The 22,712-nt window shown below is 39.3% G+C and overlaps 1 protein-coding gene across 1 annotated transcript in view; it reads left to right on the forward strand.

Annotated features, from left to right (window-relative positions):
* Nucleotides 1-1,511: 1,511 nt before the first annotated feature.
* The window catches only part of TECRL (trans-2,3-enoyl-CoA reductase like), a 57,857-nt gene continuing 36,656 nt past the window's right edge, over nucleotides 1,512-22,712 (forward strand). The window contains exons 1-2 of the mRNA XM_062493851.1: nucleotides 1,512-1,745; nucleotides 15,194-15,245. Coding sequence (XP_062349835.1) covers nucleotides 1,512-1,745; nucleotides 15,194-15,245 — 286 coding nt within the window. The remainder of the gene's footprint in view (nucleotides 1,746-15,193; nucleotides 15,246-22,712) is intronic.

Genomic DNA, 22,712 nt, shown 5'->3' on the forward strand with positions numbered 1-22,712 from the left:
CAATATAATCTTGTTCAAGTCTAACTGCTTTCTTCCTTTAGATGTTGACTTGTTCTACACCAATGGCAGGACACTAACTGGTTTCAGTATAGTCAAAATTTAATCCTGTTTTTTGGTATTAGGGGATTGTTATTGTTGTACACCTGCATTCTCCCAGTCAGGGCTTTCCATTAACAAATCCAGTGAAGGCATTCCAAGGCTTCATGACTGCACCATCAAGCAGTGGGGACTTTTCCTCTCAGTCTAAGCTACTTCAAAATTTGTTATATCATGTGGGCATAAGGCATCTTAGCTATGAATTGGGGCTAGCTCCTTTAGTCAAAACTATGGCTAAAGAACCACTAAATTTTCTCTAACTTACAGCAGAATCAAAGAAAAGAGACCTGCTCTCTTTCCACTCTGCATCCCAGAGAGAGTATTATTTGTGTGGTGACTTTTACCTTGTGGAAGCTTTTTTCCACTTAATTAATTTCCTTACTGTAACAAACCTATATGATTTTTGTCATAGTGATTGTAGCTTTCCTGAGATTTAACCATGGAGAAATGTTTTCAGAATTTACTCTGTGGAAAGAGCAGTCTGCAGAAACTCATGGTACTCTTCTAACACTGTAATCCTAGGGAGCCCAGGAAAATGTAGGGAGAATTTCAGGATGGAAAAATGCTGCTAGTTCTGTTAAGTCCTATTAAAATGCCATACATGGAGAAATGAAGTTTAAACAAGGCTTGGGGAAACTGCTTCAGAGAAAATTTGTTGTTTTACGTAGTCTTTATTTTTACCATTAAAGCTGCTTTCATTTTGTTGCAGACTTGCATTGTAAAAATTCTCAGGAAAGAATAAGAAAATAGTGAAATGATGCAAACCCTGAATGAATGCCTTCAAGGTTATAATTTCCTTTCCTTCAGTTGATTTTCCCTGGCAGAACTCTTAAGGTAAGCTCTACCCCATTAAATACCAGAAAATCCATAGCGCTAAAGCCAAGCAGATACTTGTGAGTATCCCCTAAATTTTGCTGAAGAACTTATGCTATTTTGTTAGTAGATATTTCTATAATAGATAACATCTGATGATAATGATTCTAGAATAGGTGACATTTGTATCTATACATGTGTGTGTACATGGGCATTTTAAACATCCATCTCAGTAGGTAACAATGGAATTTACTACATTCATTTATGGTTGTCCCTCTGGGGGTCTGGAATTTCAGGATCTGATATCTGCTAATAGGAAATTTCAGGATGTCTTGTTTCAAGTGCTGTTTTAAATAAAATGAAAAAGGAAATAAGAAAGCAGCAGCAACACAGGACATCATGATGGCAGATTAAATATAGACATGGATTACAGAGCCATTGTTTTCACTCCTGCTAAATAAGACAGTACACTTGAAATGGAATGCCACTTGACCTTTTGTGTCTCGTCAGTCTGTGGCTGTATTTAACTGATGCAGGGAGGAAACATTTTCTCCTGGAACTGTCCCCTGCTGATATGACGATCGCTGCTGCTGGGTCACACCATGCTCAAGAGGCAGAATCCCAGCACTCCAGAACACAGCAGGGATCTCGCAGCCGATGGAGGAGCTCTGTCCATGTCTCAAAATGACTCACGCTCTTTTTTCAACTTATCTCAGCTGGTGCTCTCTGCTGGCCAAATCAAACCATCACCAGCACTCAAACATTCAAAAATCACGTACTTTGAAGTAGAGATTGTTGATGTGCAAAGCAAGAAGCAGATCTGCATTGTGGACAAGGTGAGTGTGTTATCCCAGCAGGCTGGGGCTGTGCCTGGTTCACATAGTGCCAGTTTGGGGACAACGTTTTCAGTGTGTTGTGGTCTTATTCTGTGGTGGTACTTTCCTTCCTTTCTCTGGGAGACACTAAGAATTCCTCGTGAGTCACAACCCTGGGCTTGTCTTCTCCTGAATTTTTAGGAATAATTCTGTGCGGGTTTGTTTTAGACCTCCTGGCAGCTCTGTGGACTCAAAGTTATGTCCTTAGTCTGACTCTTGATACTTAGATTACAGTGTATATTTCAGAGCAGATACTTAGACATTTGTTTCAAAATGTATACTAATTTTTAACACATTTGTAAAACTTACCATCTCTGCATCGCTATGAGTCCTTGCTGGTTCCTAAATGTACTCAGCTGTGCCCTGCTTATTAGATTGGACGTGGCAAATTTTAAAATTTTTAGTTTTAAACAAAGGGTCTTACATAAAAGAGGTGTTTTGAGTTTTTGTCTGGTTTGTTTGTTCTAATAATGTGAGTAAAAAAATATTGACTACAGCCAAATTACATTAGTAGGATGAGAGGACTGGGTAGGATGGAAGCATATGAACTCATAAATAACATCTAAAAAGTGCTTCACAAATATTTTCATCACAGTTTTTGTGATTCATTTTCCCTCAGTGAAAGAGTTGGTCTCTCATGTGCCATGAAAATGGGAATCTTAATCTATTTAGCCTACGGAATTTGTCAGTAAATTAGTGGAGTTTTGAGACTTACTGTTTTTCTAGAAAAAAAGAATTCCCTTATCCTCATTGGCAACAGCTGGAACAGGTAGATAAGTTTGCTTCAAATGTTTAATTTATTGCCTTTGAAATATGCGGGGTGGAATACTACCAGATTTCCAGGGTTCCAGTGTTCTTGGTCATTTAAAGGGTGTTTTTGCAATCTGTGTGCCTAGTTAAAGGTAAATGTCTCATTTGTTCATTCTTAATGGGGCAAAATATTTGTTACTTTTTTTTTTATTTTTATTTTTAATCTAGCCAAAGAAACATGCACAAAATGGTCAAACAAATAGGATGACTATTAATAACAATCTTGATGGTAGTGTTCACATTACTTTATTGAGGGATAGTTACACAGTTAGCTTATCTACATACATTAAGAATTCGGTTTTGATCAAAAGAAAGACAAATCTGTTTCTTATCTTGAGCTTTCCTATAATATAAATAAGAGACATACACTACAGCAACAGCAATAGGCAAACAGCCATGTTTCAGGAATCCTTCCATGTTATGTGCTGCTGTGATGATATCACACCTGTGTTTTAATCTTTATTCTGAGTTTTCCTGACCCTGAAGATTTTCTACAACTTTTCCACACCACGGACTCTGCCCCTGTAGAAGTGAAAAGAGAGACACAAGTGATGATTGTTAAATACTCTTTATTCAGAGGCAAAATACACACAGGACAGCAATAACACCTGGAAGTCTCTGCTCAGAAACAGAAATATATGTTCAGTTTGCATGGCCAGCAGCATGGACTTTAAAAAAAAATATTTTGGCACAGCACCAATGGATTGGTACAAGTGTAGTGCAAGGCTGAGATTTCCAAGACTGCTTGAAGAATTTGGTTTCTGAATGCTCATTCACCTGGCTGTTAAAGCCCCTTTCTTTGCTGTGATAATCCCTTCCTAAGTCAACTCTGAATGTACAGAAGTTGAGTTCCTTGCTTCCATGAACATTTGTTAGTATTGGTAAACTTAATTTCAGTTACTATTAGAAGGAACAAGATACTGGTGTACTCAATTATGCATAATTTTCTGTTTAATTAAATATAACTGGTACAGGCCCAACATGACAGTTCTAATGCCTGTTTTCTGTTTGTGAGATAGTTATGATTAACTTAATTTCTTGGGTTTGCATGTAATTACTGCTTGCCAGAATAGGAACCATAGATTTTACAATGTATGTATTTAGACTTACTGCATATTGGTAGTGGTTCAGAATATTATGATTCAGCAAATACATTTATAATATTCTCAGATTAATAAATCTAAAGGGAAAAGTTGTATTATAACGGCAGAGAGAAGAACCCTTTCTTTCTCCACCCAGCAGAAACTCAGGCAGACTGATTCAATGCTTTGTGCTCTGTGCTTAAGCACCAGGAGCTGCTTTCAAGAGGTTGAATTTTCCATGAGATTGTTGCATGTGCCTATGAATCCCATTCAGATTAGTGGGAGCTCTGTAAAGTCTGCACAACTATGGTACATTTAACTAGTACTGGTATTTACCAAGAAATAATTTCCTGTCCTCGATGCAATATCAGGAATTTATTAAAGGTGCGTATGGCTGTGTCATTTGAGGAATCAGTTGCCATCAATCCAAAGTTTTGAATCCAGCACAATTAATTCTCTGAATTAATTCTCCATTTGAAAAAGGAAAAATAGCATTATTTCCTTTGGTTTTATTACCTATCTCATACTTTTGGGAAGGATCAGACAGGTATATTAAGTGGTAATTTTAAGTTCTTGATTGTCTTTAAGGTCAAGGAACAGAATAAATACATATTTGTTTTTTAAGCCTTTGAAACACATTCACATCATGTTGCAGGCTTTCTCACAACCGGGAATGGCAGAAAAAAATGCTGAAAGGAAAGCAGAAGAAGAGAAAAATCCCAGACCTTTTGGTCCCATACTCATCCCCTGCAGGATCTGGGTTTGGAGGAAAATTACTTAATCTTGCAAAACTTAAAATCACATGGGTCAGCAGCACTGGCAGTTTGTTTTGCACATGCATGCTGTGAACATGAAATTCTTTATAGGACTATCATTTCTTTTATTCAATATTGTCAACCTGCTCTGGGGACTTTCTCTACTATGGATGTGACATTGTGCAAGTAGTTCAGTGCACATGAGTTTTCCAGTCAGTTACTTGAAGAATTTAGAAGAGAATAATAGCAGTGTGAGATATTTTTCCACAGATTTGCTATTGAAATCTGAGGTGATATGCCATGGAGAAGAGGCTTCTGATTTTGGGGGATGGGGAGGAATCACAAACCAGCTTCATTTTTTCCCCCAGTTATTCTACAAAATGTCCCCAAACTAGGGGAAGTCTCTAAGCAGGGAAATGTATTTAAACTTTGGCTACAACTGTCCATAAAAGCAGTATATAAATGCTCAGAGGAGGTGGCCTAGGACTAAGCACTGAAGTTTTGAGGAGGAGTTTGAGCAGCCTCCTGCCCCATACCCTGCCCATGACAGGATAAAAGTCCAGGTTTCTGGGCCAGTTTGCAGGACAGCATCCTAGGTTTTCCTTCTTTTTATCCCTACCCCCCAGGGAGGCAGACCCAGGACAGGATGTCTCTGAGCAGAGAGCAGCCAAAAGCTTTACGAGAGCTGGTGCCTGAAAGCCATAATTGGGAAAATTTAGCCAAGAAATTTGGCCCATATTTTTACAGTCAAGGGATGGTAAGTAAGAGTTGAGTGTCTCGTGGGCCAACCTTCAGCTCTTTAACATGCACAGCAATACTGCATTTGTATGAAGACATTCTGTAGTTGAAACATGAATCATACAGGTTCCTTGATCAATGAGTGAAAGAAGTATTTAGCATGGTACAAATCTCTTCTTTGGCCAGTGCAAAACAGCAGGTGGGCCTACATGATCTAAAGTCCTTTTTTTTCTTTGCAATTTATTAATTTGTATGGATGAAATTCCTATCTGTGCAGAAAGGAAAACATGTAATTGAAGATTTTTTTGTAAGAAATATTTTCAGTTCAAAAGCATCACAAAATGTCTAAGGATTTTGGTTTCTGGTTTGGTTCCAAAAAGCCAGAGAAAGCAGAACATGCAAGAATCATCAAGTCTTATAAATGAAAGAAAACAATTCCTTTTCGTACTTTTTAACAAATAACCCACATTTTTTTTTGCCACCCACAACTTATGAAAAATACATGGCTACTCTAAAACTGTTTTACTCATACATTGTTCCAAAAGCCTGATGTAGGTTGGTTTTAAAGTTATCGATGTGCAGTAATTTGATTTATAAATGCTGTTAAGGCAACTCATAACTGTGTCTTTTATAGCGTTCATTGTATAATATTTTTTTCTTCAAATTAACTTGTAGTAAAATGTATTTTCCCACAAACATAGTGCAACATAATTAACTTTGCATGACTTGCTTTTAAGGCATAAAGTGTTACACAGTACAGTTTTTACAGAATAAATCACCTCTGGGGAAACCAGCAGAGAAAGCTGTTTCCCATCAAAAGCCTCAGGGCTCAGTAGTTTTGTAGGATTTTGCAAGTTAAGCTGTAAGCAGAGGTGGAAACTCAGGTTTTGGCTACTGTGCAATGACCCCCCTTTTTCAGAACACTTCCTAAGGCCTGCAGAGGAGACCTTGCTTCTTCAGATGAAGATGAGCCTCTTCCCTGCACGTGCTGCAAAGGTAATGGAGGCTACTGTTCCTTAAACCAGCTCTCCATCCTCTACCCAATGCCTTCTCCCACTGAAATCTCTTCGTAAAACCCAGTTAGTGATAATTGAACGTTTATGGTTCACAGTAAACACTGGAGGAACTTTTAACTACATGTTTGTGAGTTGTAGGCATTGTTTGCTGTGTAGTGCCTACAATGAATGTAATGGGAGTATTGTTATTTTTAGGGATATAAAATGTCCTTGCATAGACACAAGTCTATGCATCAACCCAGACATTTGTACATACTCAACACTTCTTGCAGTTAAATATTACGGTACATATATCACTACATTTTTTGCCAAAGATGAATTAGGGCTTATTTTGATTGCTCTGAAAAGCCTGTTTTCCTCTGAAGGAGTTCATAACCTATTTTTTTTTGTTTGTTTTGTTTTGTTTTGTTTGAAAAGCACCTGAAGCAGCAGTGTCTTTGTACTAAGCATGCTATGGCTTAACAGCACAATGAACTTCCACTGGCATGTCAGCAAAGCATTTTACATGCAGAAATTCTGTCTCTGGTATCAGAAATTTCTTACTCTATCTTGTGGTTTGCCTCTGTGTCACAGAAAGTGAACAACCAAGGAGAACAGTCATCACTGTCTCTCTTTTGCACAGTCAGCTCTAGCAAACAAAAATAACTTCTCACATCATGGCTTGGAGGTTAGACATACCACATTCATTTTAGGTGAGCAAATGCAGTCATTAAAGTAGGCAATGAAACTCTGCAAAGGAACTCTTTGCAGTACCAGGGCATTGCCTCTGATGTCAGATTCTTCCCATTAGCCTCAGTCTAGGGAAGCAAAATAAAGAACTGCTTTCCCAGGAAAGAGATTAATACTTTAATTGCCAGTTAAAGTATTTTTCCCCCTAAATCTTTCACTTCTAATATTTCACTTCAGAGGACTATATACTCTTCTCTTCAGAGAAAGAGCAGAACCTGTGACCATCCAGAGAAGTCTCATTTCATGCAGAGGATTTTTATCATAATTTTTCTCATTCAAGCAATATATCATTAATGGTGTTCCACCTGTGACGCCAGAGATGCCAAAAGGGGCTGAATAACCAGCTATGTCAAAGTAGGGGACTTCCATAGTGAGAAATAGATGCTGAGTCCCACACAGCAGCAATTCCCACAGCAAAATGGCTAAAGGAACACAGACACAAAAATAGCTGGGTGTAGGCTCATTGCTGTGGAAATCCTCTTTTCTTTTACTTCCTTCTGGAAGGAGCATTTCATGGTATCTTGTATCTCTCACTGTACATTTTCACAGCATCCAGCACACTGGGGATCTGGTCCCTGCTGGGGGGCACTGAGAAAAAATACATTTATAAAATCTGTGTCTTTTCTCGCCTGTAAGAATTGAATCTTGTGCCCAGCCCACAGTGCTTGAAGTGATGACAGTAGTATTTTCTTCCTCAGTTATACCTAGTAAAGTAGGTAAACATATTCAAATTCTGTTTTAGCAATGCATGACACTTATTTCTTCTTGCTCTGCTAGAAATCCACATAATTTTAATGTCAATATAGCTACAGGTGGTTTCAGATGAAAAGAGGCAACTATACATATTACTTTTTGCTTGCTGTGAGATGGCTTTTAAAATGGAATACCTGGAGGAATGGCCTTTGATTTTTCTAGAAGAGAGAGACTGAGGAGAGGAGAAGCAGGTAACTTTAGGGCATTTAGCATTTGCAAAGGGATAATTTAAAGAATTACAGAAGCTGCAACAGATGACTAATGCTTCAGCTGATACTAATCAAAGGTAAGGAGGGCCTTTAAATGACAGATTTTATGCATCTCTTATTTAGACAAAAAGAAGCCTAAGCCTGGAGGAAGAAATAAAGAAGCAAATATAATAAATATTCTAAAAAATTAAAGCTGCATTCAAAGTTCAGCAAAAACAGGAGTGAAGTGTGAGACGCTGGTGATGCTCCAACTCTTCCTGAACATTCTGGCCAGCAGCAAAAGCCAGCTATGCCACCAGAGCAATGAATATTGCCAAAATTGTATCTGCAGAGACAGATTCCCAGCCAGTGTGAAAAATGCCCTCTTTCCCGCTGCAGTTGTGACATTTTACCCCAGCCCCATATTTGCCTTATTGCGTCAGAGATAATTCAGAGATTATTGCAAATTATAAATGTACTGGAGCAATACAAAACCATGGGGAGAAGTAGGTGTTTTATTAGTCTAATAGTTAACAGCACAGCCCATGATGGAAAGTTAGGTGCATAATGGCATCTCTTATAGGCATTATTAGCATTATAATACTCCTGCATATGATTTATTTCTCCATCAGAACATGCTTCAGGTTCTTTCTGAAATCTGATGTGTGATTCTTCACAAAACACCTGAGCCATGTAGTCATGGATCTGTAAATACTCAGCAGTATATATTAATGCTCTTATTGTATCTGCCTATTTTTTAAGCAATTTTGGATTTTAGAAAGTCCTTAAAATGCAAGCTTTTCTTCCTTAACAGCAACATTTCTTGTGCGTCAAAAGAACAAATTGTGGCAGTCAGAGAGCCTCTATCAGAAGTACAGCAAGCATCTCTTCATTGTACTTGGTACTGAATAATGAAGAGTACTTGGATTTCTAACAGATCTGATGCTGCCTGGTTGTTCTCAAATATCACCCTCATTTCGCCTTCCTTTCTGCTGCTTCTCAGTTTCCAAGTTCCCTCCATGGACCTGCTTTATTAGCCCTGCCACTCACAGAATCACTTGTTTTGCCACCAAAATATATTCTTCTGGGAACTTTCTCTTGAACTGGCTGATCTTTTGTCTTTTTTTATTTCATGCAGTCCCCTCATCTTGTGCTAAATATTGGTTGAGTTTCTTGGGTGCACTTCTTGATTTTTAATTTTAGCAGTGTGTGTAGATATAAAAAAGCAAACAAAAATCTATACAGCTATTTGATAGAAAAGGGAAGACCAAGTCAGAGGTTCCACAGTTAAGCCATACGCTTTATCTGTGCTAGAATTCGCAATCAAAATCTCCCCCCCAAAAAACATAAACACCACCCTAAACCTCACTTTCTTCCTGAGAAGTAGGGGTCAAAATTGCTGTTTATTATTCTTTATTCTCTATTAAATAAAACAACACTATATTTATTTATAATAAAATACAATTTAAAAAAATATTTTATTATTTGCAGTTTATATTACTTTATTTTTTGTCAATGATTTTGTTTTTAAGTGCATATCCCAAATGTTGTTTCCTTTGAAAATGACAGTGGAAAAAAACAGTCTTGTATTTTTGATAAGGTGGAATTTGGGAAGGATTGCACTACAAATTAATTTTGAAATATTTCAATCTGCTATGACACAACAAATATTTCAAGTTCAATTTATTTTACAACTTAATATTGCATTTATTTACATATTATTTCCTATTGGGTTATTTTCAATGACATGAAAGCAATGTGTTATATTATTTTGCACCATTATGATAGATGTATCATAAAATAAGGAAAAAGTAATGAAAGTTCCATACAGATGAGAAATAAAAAGTAATGAATATAACACAACAAAATTAATTCCTGGCATGCGCCAGAAGCAGATTATTAAATAAATTTCTATTCCATTTAAAAATTTTGAAGTCAACACAAGTTTACACATCCAGGGTTTTGCCAGAAAAATTCCATTTCTCTGGCAGAAAAGTGTTGTGACAGAGGCTTCCTGACAGGTTCTGCTGAGGTGGACAATAACCTTACACAACTCCCCTTAATCAAAGGTCAGAGGGCATGGGGATGTCAGATTTGCTCAGAAATAGGTGTATATGTTGAATCATGCACATCTTCTCTATGCTAATGAGCTGCATTCTCTTTACTTCTGTTTTCATTCTTAGCAGAGAGAGAAAAAGCTCTTTTTGGTGTCTGACACTTTTTCAGGCTATTTCTTACAAAGAGAGAGGATTTTTTTAATAGAAACCCCCAGTTAGTAGTACAAAAACAATTAATCATCTTTAGAGACATATTTGGCTGGTGTAAATTGACATGACTGCACGCAGCAAGCATGTGGTTATGTGTATTCTTAGCTAATTTGGCCCATAATCACTGGAAATATTAGTCAGTCAGATTATCTCATATGCCAGGGTTCATGTGACCAGATAATAAATAATCTGGAAGATTGCTCAGTGAGACAGCCTCTGCTTACGTATGTGTGCTGGAAACTGCCTCAGCTCAAACCGCAATTTGGAATATTTCCTGCTTCTGGAAAGGCAGGATTGAGGTCAGAGCCAGCTGTTTGGGAGCCACTTCACTGCAGTCTGCTGAGTAAAATACTAAAATACTCAGGATTCTAGATAAAGCCTGTATGTAGCTGCTGACAGCACTTGTCTGTATGTAGACAAGTGCTCTACTCTATGCCATTTCCATGGTGAGCTCATTTATTTATATCTCTTTGGGCATGACCAGCACACTGGTTCACCAGGAGAGCAGCGTGGGACACGCTGGGAAAAGTTAAAGCAAAACAGCGTCCAACTTTTAATTCTGGCTTTGAAAACTGACAATAAGAAAGACCCAGTCTGGTCTATAAGTCAAATTCACAAAACACAGAGATCAGTTAGAACAGGTGTTTTTCTAATTAACTTTCTGTGGAATACAGTATGGTCCCAAAATAAGGACAAGGTGCAAAAGCAGTAATGATGAACTATTTGTGAATGCTGAATTTGGAAATTACCTGGTTTTCCCATTAGATGGTTATCTGTTTTGCAGCCAGATCCTCAGCTGCAGTAAACTGATGTCACCCTTTTTGAACAAATTTATCCTGGCTGAAGATGGGGCAATGGTTAATGAGCAACTGGAGTGGCAGAATTTCTGAATTTTTGCCATTATGGAAAATGCCTGTTACAAAGTAGGTGACTCAGGAGTGCTGAGGTACTGACATGTCACAAAGAGAAAAAAGTATTCAGAGGGAAATGATAAATGAAAGATTACTTATTTGCTGAAATTCTATTATTCAAATTCTTATTGATATTCTGCTGACCTCTGACCCCTACAATAATTCTTTAGTGCAAGAACTGTGATACAATTACATACAGATCACCAGATTTGGCATAATTCCTTGACTTATAAATGTGAAAGAGGTATGAAAATGGATAACTATCTGATTAGCTTGCACTCACAAAAGGCAGTATTAAGTTCCCTTAATATCTTCCATTTAGTGCTCTTCCTTCAGTCATAGCATAAAATACTAATATGGTATTTTAAATCTTAAAAAGAAATGTGATGCTTTGTGCACCGGTGTCTGAAGGAAGAATAGAACTGGTATGGATGACCCAGAAGTTCCTTTAATTTTTGAATTCCTGTAAATGAAAAAGTTGCCTCAAAGGAAAAGTTTTCTGGCCATGAAAGTACAGGAAAACCAGGATTTGACATTTTGAAATAATTCTTTCCTGAATTAAAAGTGTAATTACTCTATCTTAGCTGTAAAATATGTATTTATTAATTTTTTTTTTTTTAAAAGAGTAGTTTTGAACCTTACACATGATAGTCACTTATTGGAAAGTTGACATCCTTTTAGTGGATGTTAGACTACAAGTGAAGAAGTTATAGGGAAAAACTGGCTTGACCATCAGACTGTAGAAGATACTCACCAAATAAGAGCAGAAATCTCTCCTGCTTTAAACAAACTAAGGGCAGTCTGTGACTCTGCTTTGCCTTTGCATATTTGTAAAGTGCTGAAAGAGAGGAAAGAAAGGGTTATAACACTTTCAGACATAATTCAAAAGAATGAGTGTAAGACTAATAATTACAGAGAAATATTCTAGACTGTTTTATTCAGTTAGCACAAAGGGTAATAAGAGCAGATGCATTCCCAGTCCTTACAATTCCTTAGCTTGTATTGATGTACAATGAAAAGAACAAAAGATAATGGTCTACGAAGAGGACACTCTTAGTAGTAAGCCTGTGTCTCAGCATCCATCTTCTCATTGATCAATATTAGAAACTATAACTTCACTGGTTGTTTTATGATGTCTTTAAAAAAGGACACAATTATCAAGTTCATAAAAAAATGTATTTCATTCTTTTGTGGCTATAGCCTCATTATTCTGCCTGGGAAAGGACACTGCGATTCTTCCATGTCACAGCCCTTTCTGAAGGGGGAAAGTATTTGTGTTATTTTTCAGCTCGTGTAGTTTTTCTCAAGTGGAAGGAAGGGTCCTTCTATAAGCCAGCTGGCTCACCAGCTCTGATGTAGGCAGGCACAGCAGTGTCCTGCTGATGAGCCCTGCCTTGCTCGGGGATGTAGGGAGCACGGCCCTTCCAGCTGCTGCCAGCTGTGTGAGTGCTGGCTCTGGAGGTCAGGAGTGGTGTGTGATGCTGCTCATCAACTCTGCAGTGGGAAATGAAAAGGTATAAAACATTCAGAAAGATGTGTGAAAGCAAATCTCAGGATGGAGAAGTGCAAGAATGCTGAAGCTGCAAGGACAAGAAACAACAGGGCTGTGAGCTGTGAAGAGACAGGCATCAGGAAGATATATTAAGCAAGGCAGTGTAAATATGTAAGCTTAATAGTGAAGTTTTATCCATTGTTTTAAGCTATTGCAAGCAAGCAATGTTCAAAGCAAGATGTATATGTAAGCATACTAATTGACCTGAGCTAATGCTTGTCAGCTTTTAATATTATGCCATTGGCTAGAAAGTTGTTAAATGACTTTGTGACAAAGAGAACTGCTGTTGTAAGTGGCTGAAGCTGTTTCCATCTCCCTTGCTTGGCTCTGTAAAATGAGGCTGATGATTGTGATGGAATACAGGCTTTGAGACAGCTGCTCCAGCAGTCCCGTCCTGTTGTTTGTGTACATAGATAAATATAAGAGAGAAAATATATCCCAGGAAACCAAGAGGTGGTTCCACAGGCAAACCTAAAAGATGAGCTTGAATTAATTTTTTGAGTAGCTGAAGTTAGGTGTTACGAATCCCATTGCTGCCATAGCAGGATTTGGAGTGGAGAAAGCACTGATTGTCTCAGGATTAAAAAAGGGAGAGGGAAGTAAATGTAGAGCTGCTAACAAGGGCTGGACTAGACATTTTGAACAGATTGAGAGAAGCTCTGCCCTGAAGTCAAAGCAGAGCTGGGATGGAGACCTGGGCTCTGTTTTGAGCAAGCACTGCTCTGTAAGCATGCTAAGCTTTGCAGATTTTCAGCTTTCTTTGCCTAACTTGGTTGATCAGCTCTCCAGAACATGGGTTGGCCTGAGCTATCTATCCCAGAACCTGTCACAGTGAGGTGCTCATCTGTAGGGATGCAGGTCCTGCAGCAATGTGGCTTATACAGCATTTAGAAAGCCAGCTCATTCTCCATCAAACTGGAAAAGACCATCCTTCAGCTGGCAATGAATACCTGCACATCTGCCCTGTGCTAGGACACATGAAAGATTTTGGTCTGCAGGCTTGTATGCTGAATAGGTGTTGCCGCTACCAGTGCTTGCATCCATATCAGGTGGATTCTGGGCTCCAGGCCTCACAGTTGTGAGATTACAAAGTGTGAGAAAGCAATTTCAGACATTTTTCATGCTTTCAAGAACATACCCCCCCCCCCCCCCCCCACCCCCAGCTCCAGTATTCAAGTCCACAGAGGTTGCACATATGACAAGAAAAATACATGGATAGTATGGGAGATGGGCTGTTCCACTGGATGTTGCATGGAACAGCTTAAGTGGAATAAACAGTAAAAGATTTTCTATCCTTTTTGAACTAATTGTTTCCTGTAGGAAAGCTAGGAAGAAAGGGGTCTCCAAGGGCATTATCTCTTGCCTGGCCTAGCACTGTTCAGCATGGCTTGGGTAACATGGGTGTTGGGGACAGGGAAAAGGTAATCCTTGGTTTCAAGGAGCCTGGGCATTGCTTAGCAGCCACATCAGAGAGACAAGTCAGGGTTTTAGTGGAGCTTCATTTACACCAGTTTCTGTAGATTCCCAGTAAAACCTTCTGTAAATGTAAAAATAAAGTGCTCTCACCTAAACCGAAGGAAAAAAAAAACCTTAGAAAAAACCTGTACTTTATTACCTTTTAGCACAGGTGTCATTTTACATCTTTAGATGACTGAAATCTGTATTGACCTCTCTGCCTGTTCATATTACTGGAAGTAAGTTGGGTTACTCATTAGTACTAATAGCACATACACTGTATATTTGTGTGGGGTGTCAAATTACATAAGGGTAAACTTTTCTTTTTATACTGATTTGTTGCTTTAGAGTCAGCAATTTTATTTTGTTGCATCAGTATTTCTCCAAGCTCGATCTTTTCAACAAAACAACCTATGTTAAGGTGCTAAATTAGCTCTACTAGGAGAATTTCTTATGTTCCTCTCTATTCTTTTGCGTGGTTATTGTCACAATCCACTAATAATTAGCTCAACATACTACTTCCTCAAGAGTCCCATTGCCTCTCCTGGTAAACAAAAGGCAAATCCAAGTCTTTTGCTCTAGTAAATTATAAATGTTCTTCTCAGGTAATTTGTACAAAGTATATTAAGAAATCAATATAAATAATAAAACAGCCTAAAAAGCCTCCAGACTGCTCTTTAAAACTGTGACGCCTGAATTGCTTCAGAGCACACAGAAGCAAGCTCATTTCAGGCAGAAAACACAGTACCTGCCACTTTTGCTACTGTCCTCTCCAGAGAACCCTTTCATATCTCTAGAATATGGACCTCAGCATGCTCAAACCTAACTCTAAAGCTAAACCCTTCAAGTTTTCCCACTGCTTTGATCTAGGGGGCAGTTATTGAACTGAGCAAGGCCAGCAGCTTTCCCTCTTCATCCTTGTGATTTTACTCTTGCATCGACCAAGCAGAGGTGGTCCAGGCGATGCATAAGTCAAATTTGGACAATCCTTAATAACATACCAACCTGTGAAAACAAATTTGCTGATTTTTTTTCATTTTAGCCTGAAGGACTTGCCGGCAAATTTAAGCATCTCTTCATTAGAGGAGTGTAGAAGGAATCCCAAAGTGAAGAAAGAAAAATTAATCTGCATGCATTTTGCTTTCTTTTCCAGGTACCTCCAGCATCTACCATTCTTGATGTGAAGCACAAATTTCACAAAGCATGTAAGTACTGTAGTTACCAGGCTGCAGACATGGTTGGAGGCCTTTTACTTAGAGAAACTGTCAAATTTATTTTTCATGAATCTCACACAAAAGCTAAGACTGGCCTGACAGTTCAAGCATTCAACAAGAATAGTGTTTCAACTAAGGTTCTGTTGCAGCTGTTGCAGACGGGAGAGACTGGAAGGAGAGAACTGCATAATTTATTAGTGCAAGCACACGAGGGGCAGTAGTTTTTCTCTTGTTTTGAACATTAGATGGTGTCATTTCAAGACCAGTACTGCATTTCTTCTCCCAGTGTTATATTGGGTAAACTTCAATAACAATAGACTGCTTCAAGCTGGCCATAAACTGACCATGTGGACCAGAAAGCTGCTGTAGTGGGAAACTTGAGCTCAAAATGATTAAATAACATCTGGATTTAGATTAGATATACATAAGAAATTCTTTGTGGAGAGGGTGGCAGAACACTCACACAGGCTACCCAGAGAAGCTGTGGATATTCTGTCCCTGGAAGGGTTCAAAACCAAGTTCGATGGGGCATTGAGCAACCTGGGCTAGTGGGTGGTATCTTAGATACTGAGCTTTTATTATTTTTACAAAAAAAAAAGCTGTGTTCAACTAAAGGCTAGATGCCTTTTACAGAAAAAAAAAAAAAGGTTGTCAGCCACTAATATGTTTGAGTTCAGAGAGCAGGGTAAGTAGAAAAATCATCATACTTCTCCCATGTCCTTGCAATTTTATAAAACAATGAAGCTTAAGGCATCTGTGGTTGCACATGGGTTCAGTTGATGAAGCGAAAGGCTGTTAACCTGACTGCTCTAAAGTTACTTATTTTTCCTCCCTGTATGGGCTTGTAAAATACAAAATGGCAAAAGTTCAAAAGCCACACTGATGAATATGAAAAGATTGAGTGCAGAAGTTTTAATATTTCAATAAGGCTATGTCCTCCCATCAGTTTGTCAAATGCAGTGCACTTCTGCCTAGAATCTCTTTAATCAATTGAAACTGGATTTATATTGATGCAGTTTAAATCAGTTGGAGAACACTGGAACAGAGGTTTATGCCAATATAACTGTAATGAGGTTTTTAATGGATTTGAGCTAAAATGACGAGACTGTGTATAAGCCATTTCAATGGCACCTGTTTTGATATTAAGAGGCATCTTAATCCTCAAGTAGCTTCAGTGATGTAAATGGAGCTGAGTATAAAGACAGTAAGCATACAACAAAGCACAGCACATATCATGAACCAAACCTGTCAGTGCAGTGTGTTATAGCACGTGGAAGGGCTGGCAAGTGCCTTCAATGCTTTTTAAATTCTCGCGTTTTTTTATGTCAGTTTATCCCATTCCCAGAAGTACACCGTATCAGTGTCCTGAGTCTTTTCTTCTCAGTTCAGCTCATTGCTCTGATTTCTCTTTTCCAGTTCAGCCTGGATGTTGTTGTCTCATGAGGTTCCCCCCACCCTCCTCCTTTCCCCGTTGCAAAGATGAAACCTTCACTTTTTTTTCTCTTTGTATAGCTAGTGGGTTGGCAGCTAATAGAATGCAGTTCTCTTAGACAAGGGCTGAGAAGGGGCTGAAGCTGATCTGCGGACACCTTTGGTTAGCATGCTATTTTGTACTAGCTCATGCATTCATTTCTGTCATTTTGTGTGTGCCAGACTCACATGTTCCTCTATAATCTCTCATTAAAACACACTCCTACGCACACCCCCTTACAGTCTCCCTGTCTTCATACAGTCTCCTTTGATCACCCATGCAATTAAGCTTTCTCCTCAGCTGGTATCTTGTCAGCCCTTCAGTGAGAGGAACCCCTGTGCAGCAATTTCATGAGCATCATCTCTGTCACTGATCAGGTTTTGCTGCCTGATTCAAGAAAGGAGGAAAGAGACTGAATTATGAGTTGCAGAACAGGCTGTTAGTCATTAAAATAAAATAAATGAGATGCAAGTGACATGTGCCATCTTACTGATAAGTAATTTCTAAGTTAGTCAAATATTAGTTTGAATGTGTGTTTATACAAATGGCAGAATATGGATTTAAAAGTCCAGGAACAAATACTGAAATACTCCTCAGCCCTCACTTCAGCAAAACTGTCTCTACTGAAACAACCCCAGAAGCGCCCAACCTTGCTCTTTTTGTGACATTTAGTTCAGTGTGGCAATCCCAGATTTATCACTGGAGATTTAAGGACCTTAGTGGAGAATAACCATTTAAGATGAAGTGCTATTTTCGTGGGAATTCAAGGGCTTTGTCCAGACTGAAGCTGTTTTTAATCATCCCCTGGCTGCTGTAGCCACTGCCCACGGGAGGGGCAGGCAGCAGCAACTGGGGTCAGCTCAGAACAGCAGATTCCCTGCTGGAGCCCCCTCCAGCCATCAGCTCTACAGGGGCTTTCTATAACAGATGTTAGAGCCAGGCTGTCATGCTTAACAGCAAACATCACACCTGCCCACCATGGATCTGTCTAATCCTTTCTAAACCTACTTACAGTTTTGACCTCAGCAAAATCCTCTGGGAAGGAGTTCCACAAAATGAGCGTGTTGTGGACAAATGTCTACACTTCTACAGCTTGATATTTTCTGCCTGAAATTGACTGGCAGCTGAGTGTCAGGGTATCACTGGCCATCATGCTGAGCTGTCTGAGGCATGGGCAAAGAAGCCTCAATTAAAATGGTGCCGTGCATTAGGAGACTTTACTAGAACTTCCCTCATTCCTTTGGCTAGCTGGCAGAGATGGAACCAAGCCAAAAATTGAGTGTATAAAAAAGAAGTCTCTTGACCCATTTTCTCAGTTGCTTGTAATGAGTTAGCTACCTGGCATTTTCTTTATCTATACAGATTATGTTTTCAGTGGAGAAAGAAATATCTTGTAGGCTAAACTTCCTGAGCTCTTGTCCTTGGCAATAACTTTTCACCTTTAATTTATTTTTATCTTTGCAAAATGTATTGGACTGCTGGGGGAGGAAATCTTACAGATAGAAAATGAAAAACTGTAATAATAATGCTAATTCAAGTATCGTATAACTAAAATAAAATACCTCTAGAACAGGTAATATAGTGGAGTCAGTGATCATTAAATATTTTCAAGGTTACTGCATGAAAGTTGCTGAAAAGCTCTTGAAAGAAGAGGAAGAACTGAGAGGAAAGGGGGAAATAGGATCACAGCAGTTCTGTAACAAACTGAGAGAGGCAACCTCCTGCTCAAGGGGGACAGCACAACTACAGCTGCATTTTGAAGCCAGAAGAGTGAGCATAGGGAGGCAAGAAATTGCCCTCCAGGCAGAAGGAGCAGACAGGGAAAGGGGGAAGTTTAGTGGTGGATGGAAGGAAAAAAAGAGAGGTCCAAGACAATTGAAAACATCATGTTTAAAGGTATCCTGGTCTGCAGAGGGAAATGAAGTGCTCAAGGAATAAGGAACATCTAAGCTAACAGAAGTTATATAGGACATTTAAAATAAACAATATCAATGAAAGCAAATAATTAAGACAGGAATTGTCAGTAGATGGCACTCAATAAACAGCATAATTTCTGAACAATATGAAACTTTAGGATCCTGTTATACTGTCTTATAACTGCTCCTTACAGGTATTTCTACAGTGATCCTCAGATCCATGTTCCGTGGAATGCTGTGGAAATGTTTTCTGTTGCTTTTCTCTGGAGAGAGGACTAGGAAAAAGACAGTGCAATTCTGTCTTTGTGATGGGACCAATCTCTCTTTCAGCCTCCTTCTTTTCCCTGTGCAGGTTATCCCTCCTTCCCTTTTCAAAATGACCTGTTAGTGCCTTCAGCTCCCTTCTATCCCCAGGTGCCTATCAGCAGTGCTCAGCAGCTGCAGGGAGAGCAGCATTTTCAAACCAACAGAACCCTGAACCCTGGAGCAGGTCTTCAAAACACAGAGCAGTGGAAGTCGAGCTGACAGGGTGAAGAGCAAGGAGAGGAATCTCTCACTGCTTAGAAATCACAAGGCAGGCTTTGTGAGCACAGCTCAGAAGGCACAAGAAGTACTAAAATTAATCCTTTAGTGGAGAGTTCTCTTTCTTTCCTCCTTTTAAAAAAGGCTGCTAAGGGTTTTTATGCCCTGAATGTGCAACTTTTCTGGTTTTCATGACTCCTGAGATCTAGTAGCAGGATTCCAACAGCAAGGGCATCAGGAATAACTGTTTTTTCCAGGCCTGTGCTAACATACAGGAGCAGGATGCAGAGCTGCTGCTGGAGAGGATGACTGCACTGCATCACATAATTCCCTTCTGGAGGCTGGCTGTGATGTTAAACTGCAAGGCTCAGAGAGGTGAGAAAGGATGCTGTGGGGATTAGTCATTAAAAGCAGTACCAGGGAGAGCAGTGACTGCTAAGTCAGTCCTTGCCTACCGGCTCTGTATAATCAGGACTGTCTGATAACACAGTCTTGCTGAGAACCTGCAGTTCCTCTGATTTCTCCACGCTGTCTATTACAGCTAGATTCTCAGGTTGCAGAAAGTTAATGAAATCTGTCAATTTTGATGCCTGGAGAGGCTCATGTGCCTGATGAATACATCTGCTGGGGACTCAGAGAAGCTGAATTATGCTATTTATGGCTCAGCAAAGTTGACTTCATAGTCTTGGCCTGTCAATCAGCCATGTGTCTCACAAACCAAAGAGACCCAAATAAGTTATATCTAGGGCACAGAGCCTTCCAGAAGGATCTTTCTTTTGTCCTATATTAGGAGATCAGGCTTTGAAAAGGCCAAAATGTTTGAAAGAGGGCAATGATCTGATCCCACCATGAGTTGCCTTGAGCTGGATGCACTCCCCGGACAGAAAGGCAGCTACAAAGTCTATAGCTTTTATCAGATCTCAAACTCCTTCCTCCCCGATTGTGTCCTAAGTAGTTCACATTAGCCCAGAATACATCATGAAGGAATTTTCCATAGGACAGACAATATCCCGCTGTGCAGGCGTCTGATTGCAGTGCTCAGAGGCCCAGAATTACGTCCCCAGTACGGATTCTCGGAGCACATTGGGTTGGCAGTCACATCCAGCTATTGTTTTTGATAAATTCTCCCCTTGCTGCATTCATAACAAGTCAATTGGAACTCACACAATGAAGACAAATCACTGGGGATGGGCAGTTATTACAAATGGGCACTAAGAAGTACGGTGATTTCATCAGTGTAAATTGCTCATTCATATGTGTTGACTTTGTAAATGGAAATTCTAGATTAGGAAGAAACATGGCATTTATTCCATCCTATATTTATAATTTATTTTTCTTTTGTCTTAGTCACACAGCAGAGATCAATAGGATGCTAGTTCCTGATGAATTTCAGTATCCCTCAAATGACACAATTCTAAGATCTTTTTACTTCTCTATGCCTGTCAATACAACCCGGTTTATTAGAAACTCCTTGAATTTCTTGTTACTGCCACAGTGAGGCTTTTATCTTCTGAACTTCTTTACTTTTTGCTTCCCAGCTCTAAGCACAAAGTAAGCAACAGCTCCTGCCACAAAACCCATACCAGTTGCTACCCTCTTCCTTCCCGGCTCATAACTAGAGATCTCATCCATGAGTAAACTGCTTCCTGCCTGTGCAGCACATGTCTGTCAGAACAGGGACACAAATTCTTGCCTCAGGATGGGGCTTTAGCCACACGACCAGCCTGTCCAGTAGCTTCATTTCTGTCCTGTGTGGGGAGAAGCATCAGGAGGACAATCTCCTCTCAGCTTATTTGTGACATATCTGTGCAAATCTCTCTATACAAAATACAGGAGTCTGTCTGCTGGTACAGATTCATGTGACCTGAATTTATGGCTTGGCTGTCAAAATAATTGAAGCTCTCCTGTGAAAGCTGGGAATTTTTTTCACTCCTTTGTAACAGCCAGTCAGGAAATGAGAATGGCATCATTGACCTAACACTGTTAAAACAAAGGAGAAGCCAAACTGAGTTAACCTCATGATTTTAATCTTCAAAGTGAATGAAGATTTACCTTATACTCAGGTGCCACACACCCCACACACCATTCTGTGTGAAAAACTGATGCTGGCCATGTTCCAAAAGGGACAGACAAAGTGTGGAGCCCATCACATACACCCTCCAGAAGGTTCCGTGCACTTCACAGACACTATTGTGCATCCTGAGCTGTGGTCATAAGCCTCCCGTTAAAGCCTGCCTCGCACCTCTTGACACTGTTAAAGCCCAGATTTTGCATTTGGACTTTTCTAGCTGTAGTGCTGAGATAAAAACAGTGAGAGTGAACACCAGACCAGGCATCTGCAGTTCATTTCTCTGTTGAGCACTTGAATCTCATTGTAAGCTGTGGACAAAGAAGCACTAAAAGCATCTGATCAGGTATCCGTGATGTTTTGCTTTTTGAAATACATACAGTTGCAGAAGTATTTTATTATTAAATTAGGAAGCTATGGTGGAGGTTTGGCTTACCGAGCTGATTTAGAAGCAGGGCACAGAGAACTTTAAACAAGACTTCCAGAGACAGACGTTTAAAGCGTTGTAGTCTTCAAAAGACAGTCATAAAAGCCAGGAGGCTCCTTGGGACTTTTGAAGTCTCCTGATTAACACTGAAATGAATGTGATGTTTAAGACTTAGGTCTTTAAGACTTGACCAATGGGAGTCATGCTATTGGCAGGGGTTGGTTGTGTGCTAGACACTTTCTCCCTTTTGAGCTTCATTTTCTCATCTTTAAAGTAAGAATAATTAACCTGCCTTTCATCCACCTTGGTATCTTTTGTCTCTTTTGGCTGTGATCCTGTAAGAAACATCTGGGACAAAGAATGACTTAAATATATGTTTAATGACCTATTGAACCAGAGGGAGTAAGGTGTCCAAAACACAAAAGCCAGACTATCCATTAAATCCTTACAGAGATAAGATGACCTTCAGAAAACCAGCAATATTTAAATCAGCAATGGAAAAAGTGAAGATCAACTCAGAAATTTAATGAAAATTCGCATTATTTCTCTTTTTTTGACAGCTGCTGCATCTGATGTTATTGAATTTCATTAGCAGGCAGATGAGTAACATAATAAAAGAAAAGGCAGCAAATCTATTGAGATGTAGCTTGAAGCAGAACTGTCCCCCTCTGCTCTCTGGGATATTGTTCCCAGCTGAGATTTACAGGGCTCCAACAATGCATCACAAATGACATCCTATGTAAACAATTGGAGAACAAATGTGAGAAGCTATTTAAAAGCCTCATTAGGAAAAGGAAATTTCATAGTTAGATTCTTTGCTTTTCTTGACTTTGCAGTAGATTTAATTGACAGATCTAGATGAGAAACATAAAAATTTGTTTACCAGAATTTCCTGTTATTATTTATAATACATCTTACATTAGTGCCTATGGCACAACTGAGAAAATTACAGTAGGAGGACCCATAGAAGTAATCCAGGCCCTAGGAATATCCAGTCTTGAGGAATTAAAGTCTACTCAGCTGTTAACAGAAGATGCCAAAGTAGTTTTGCGTT

This window comes from Cinclus cinclus, chromosome 5 (genome assembly GCF_963662255.1).
Source record: "Cinclus cinclus chromosome 5, bCinCin1.1, whole genome shotgun sequence".
Classification (NCBI taxonomy): domain Eukaryota; kingdom Metazoa; phylum Chordata; class Aves; order Passeriformes; family Cinclidae; genus Cinclus; species Cinclus cinclus.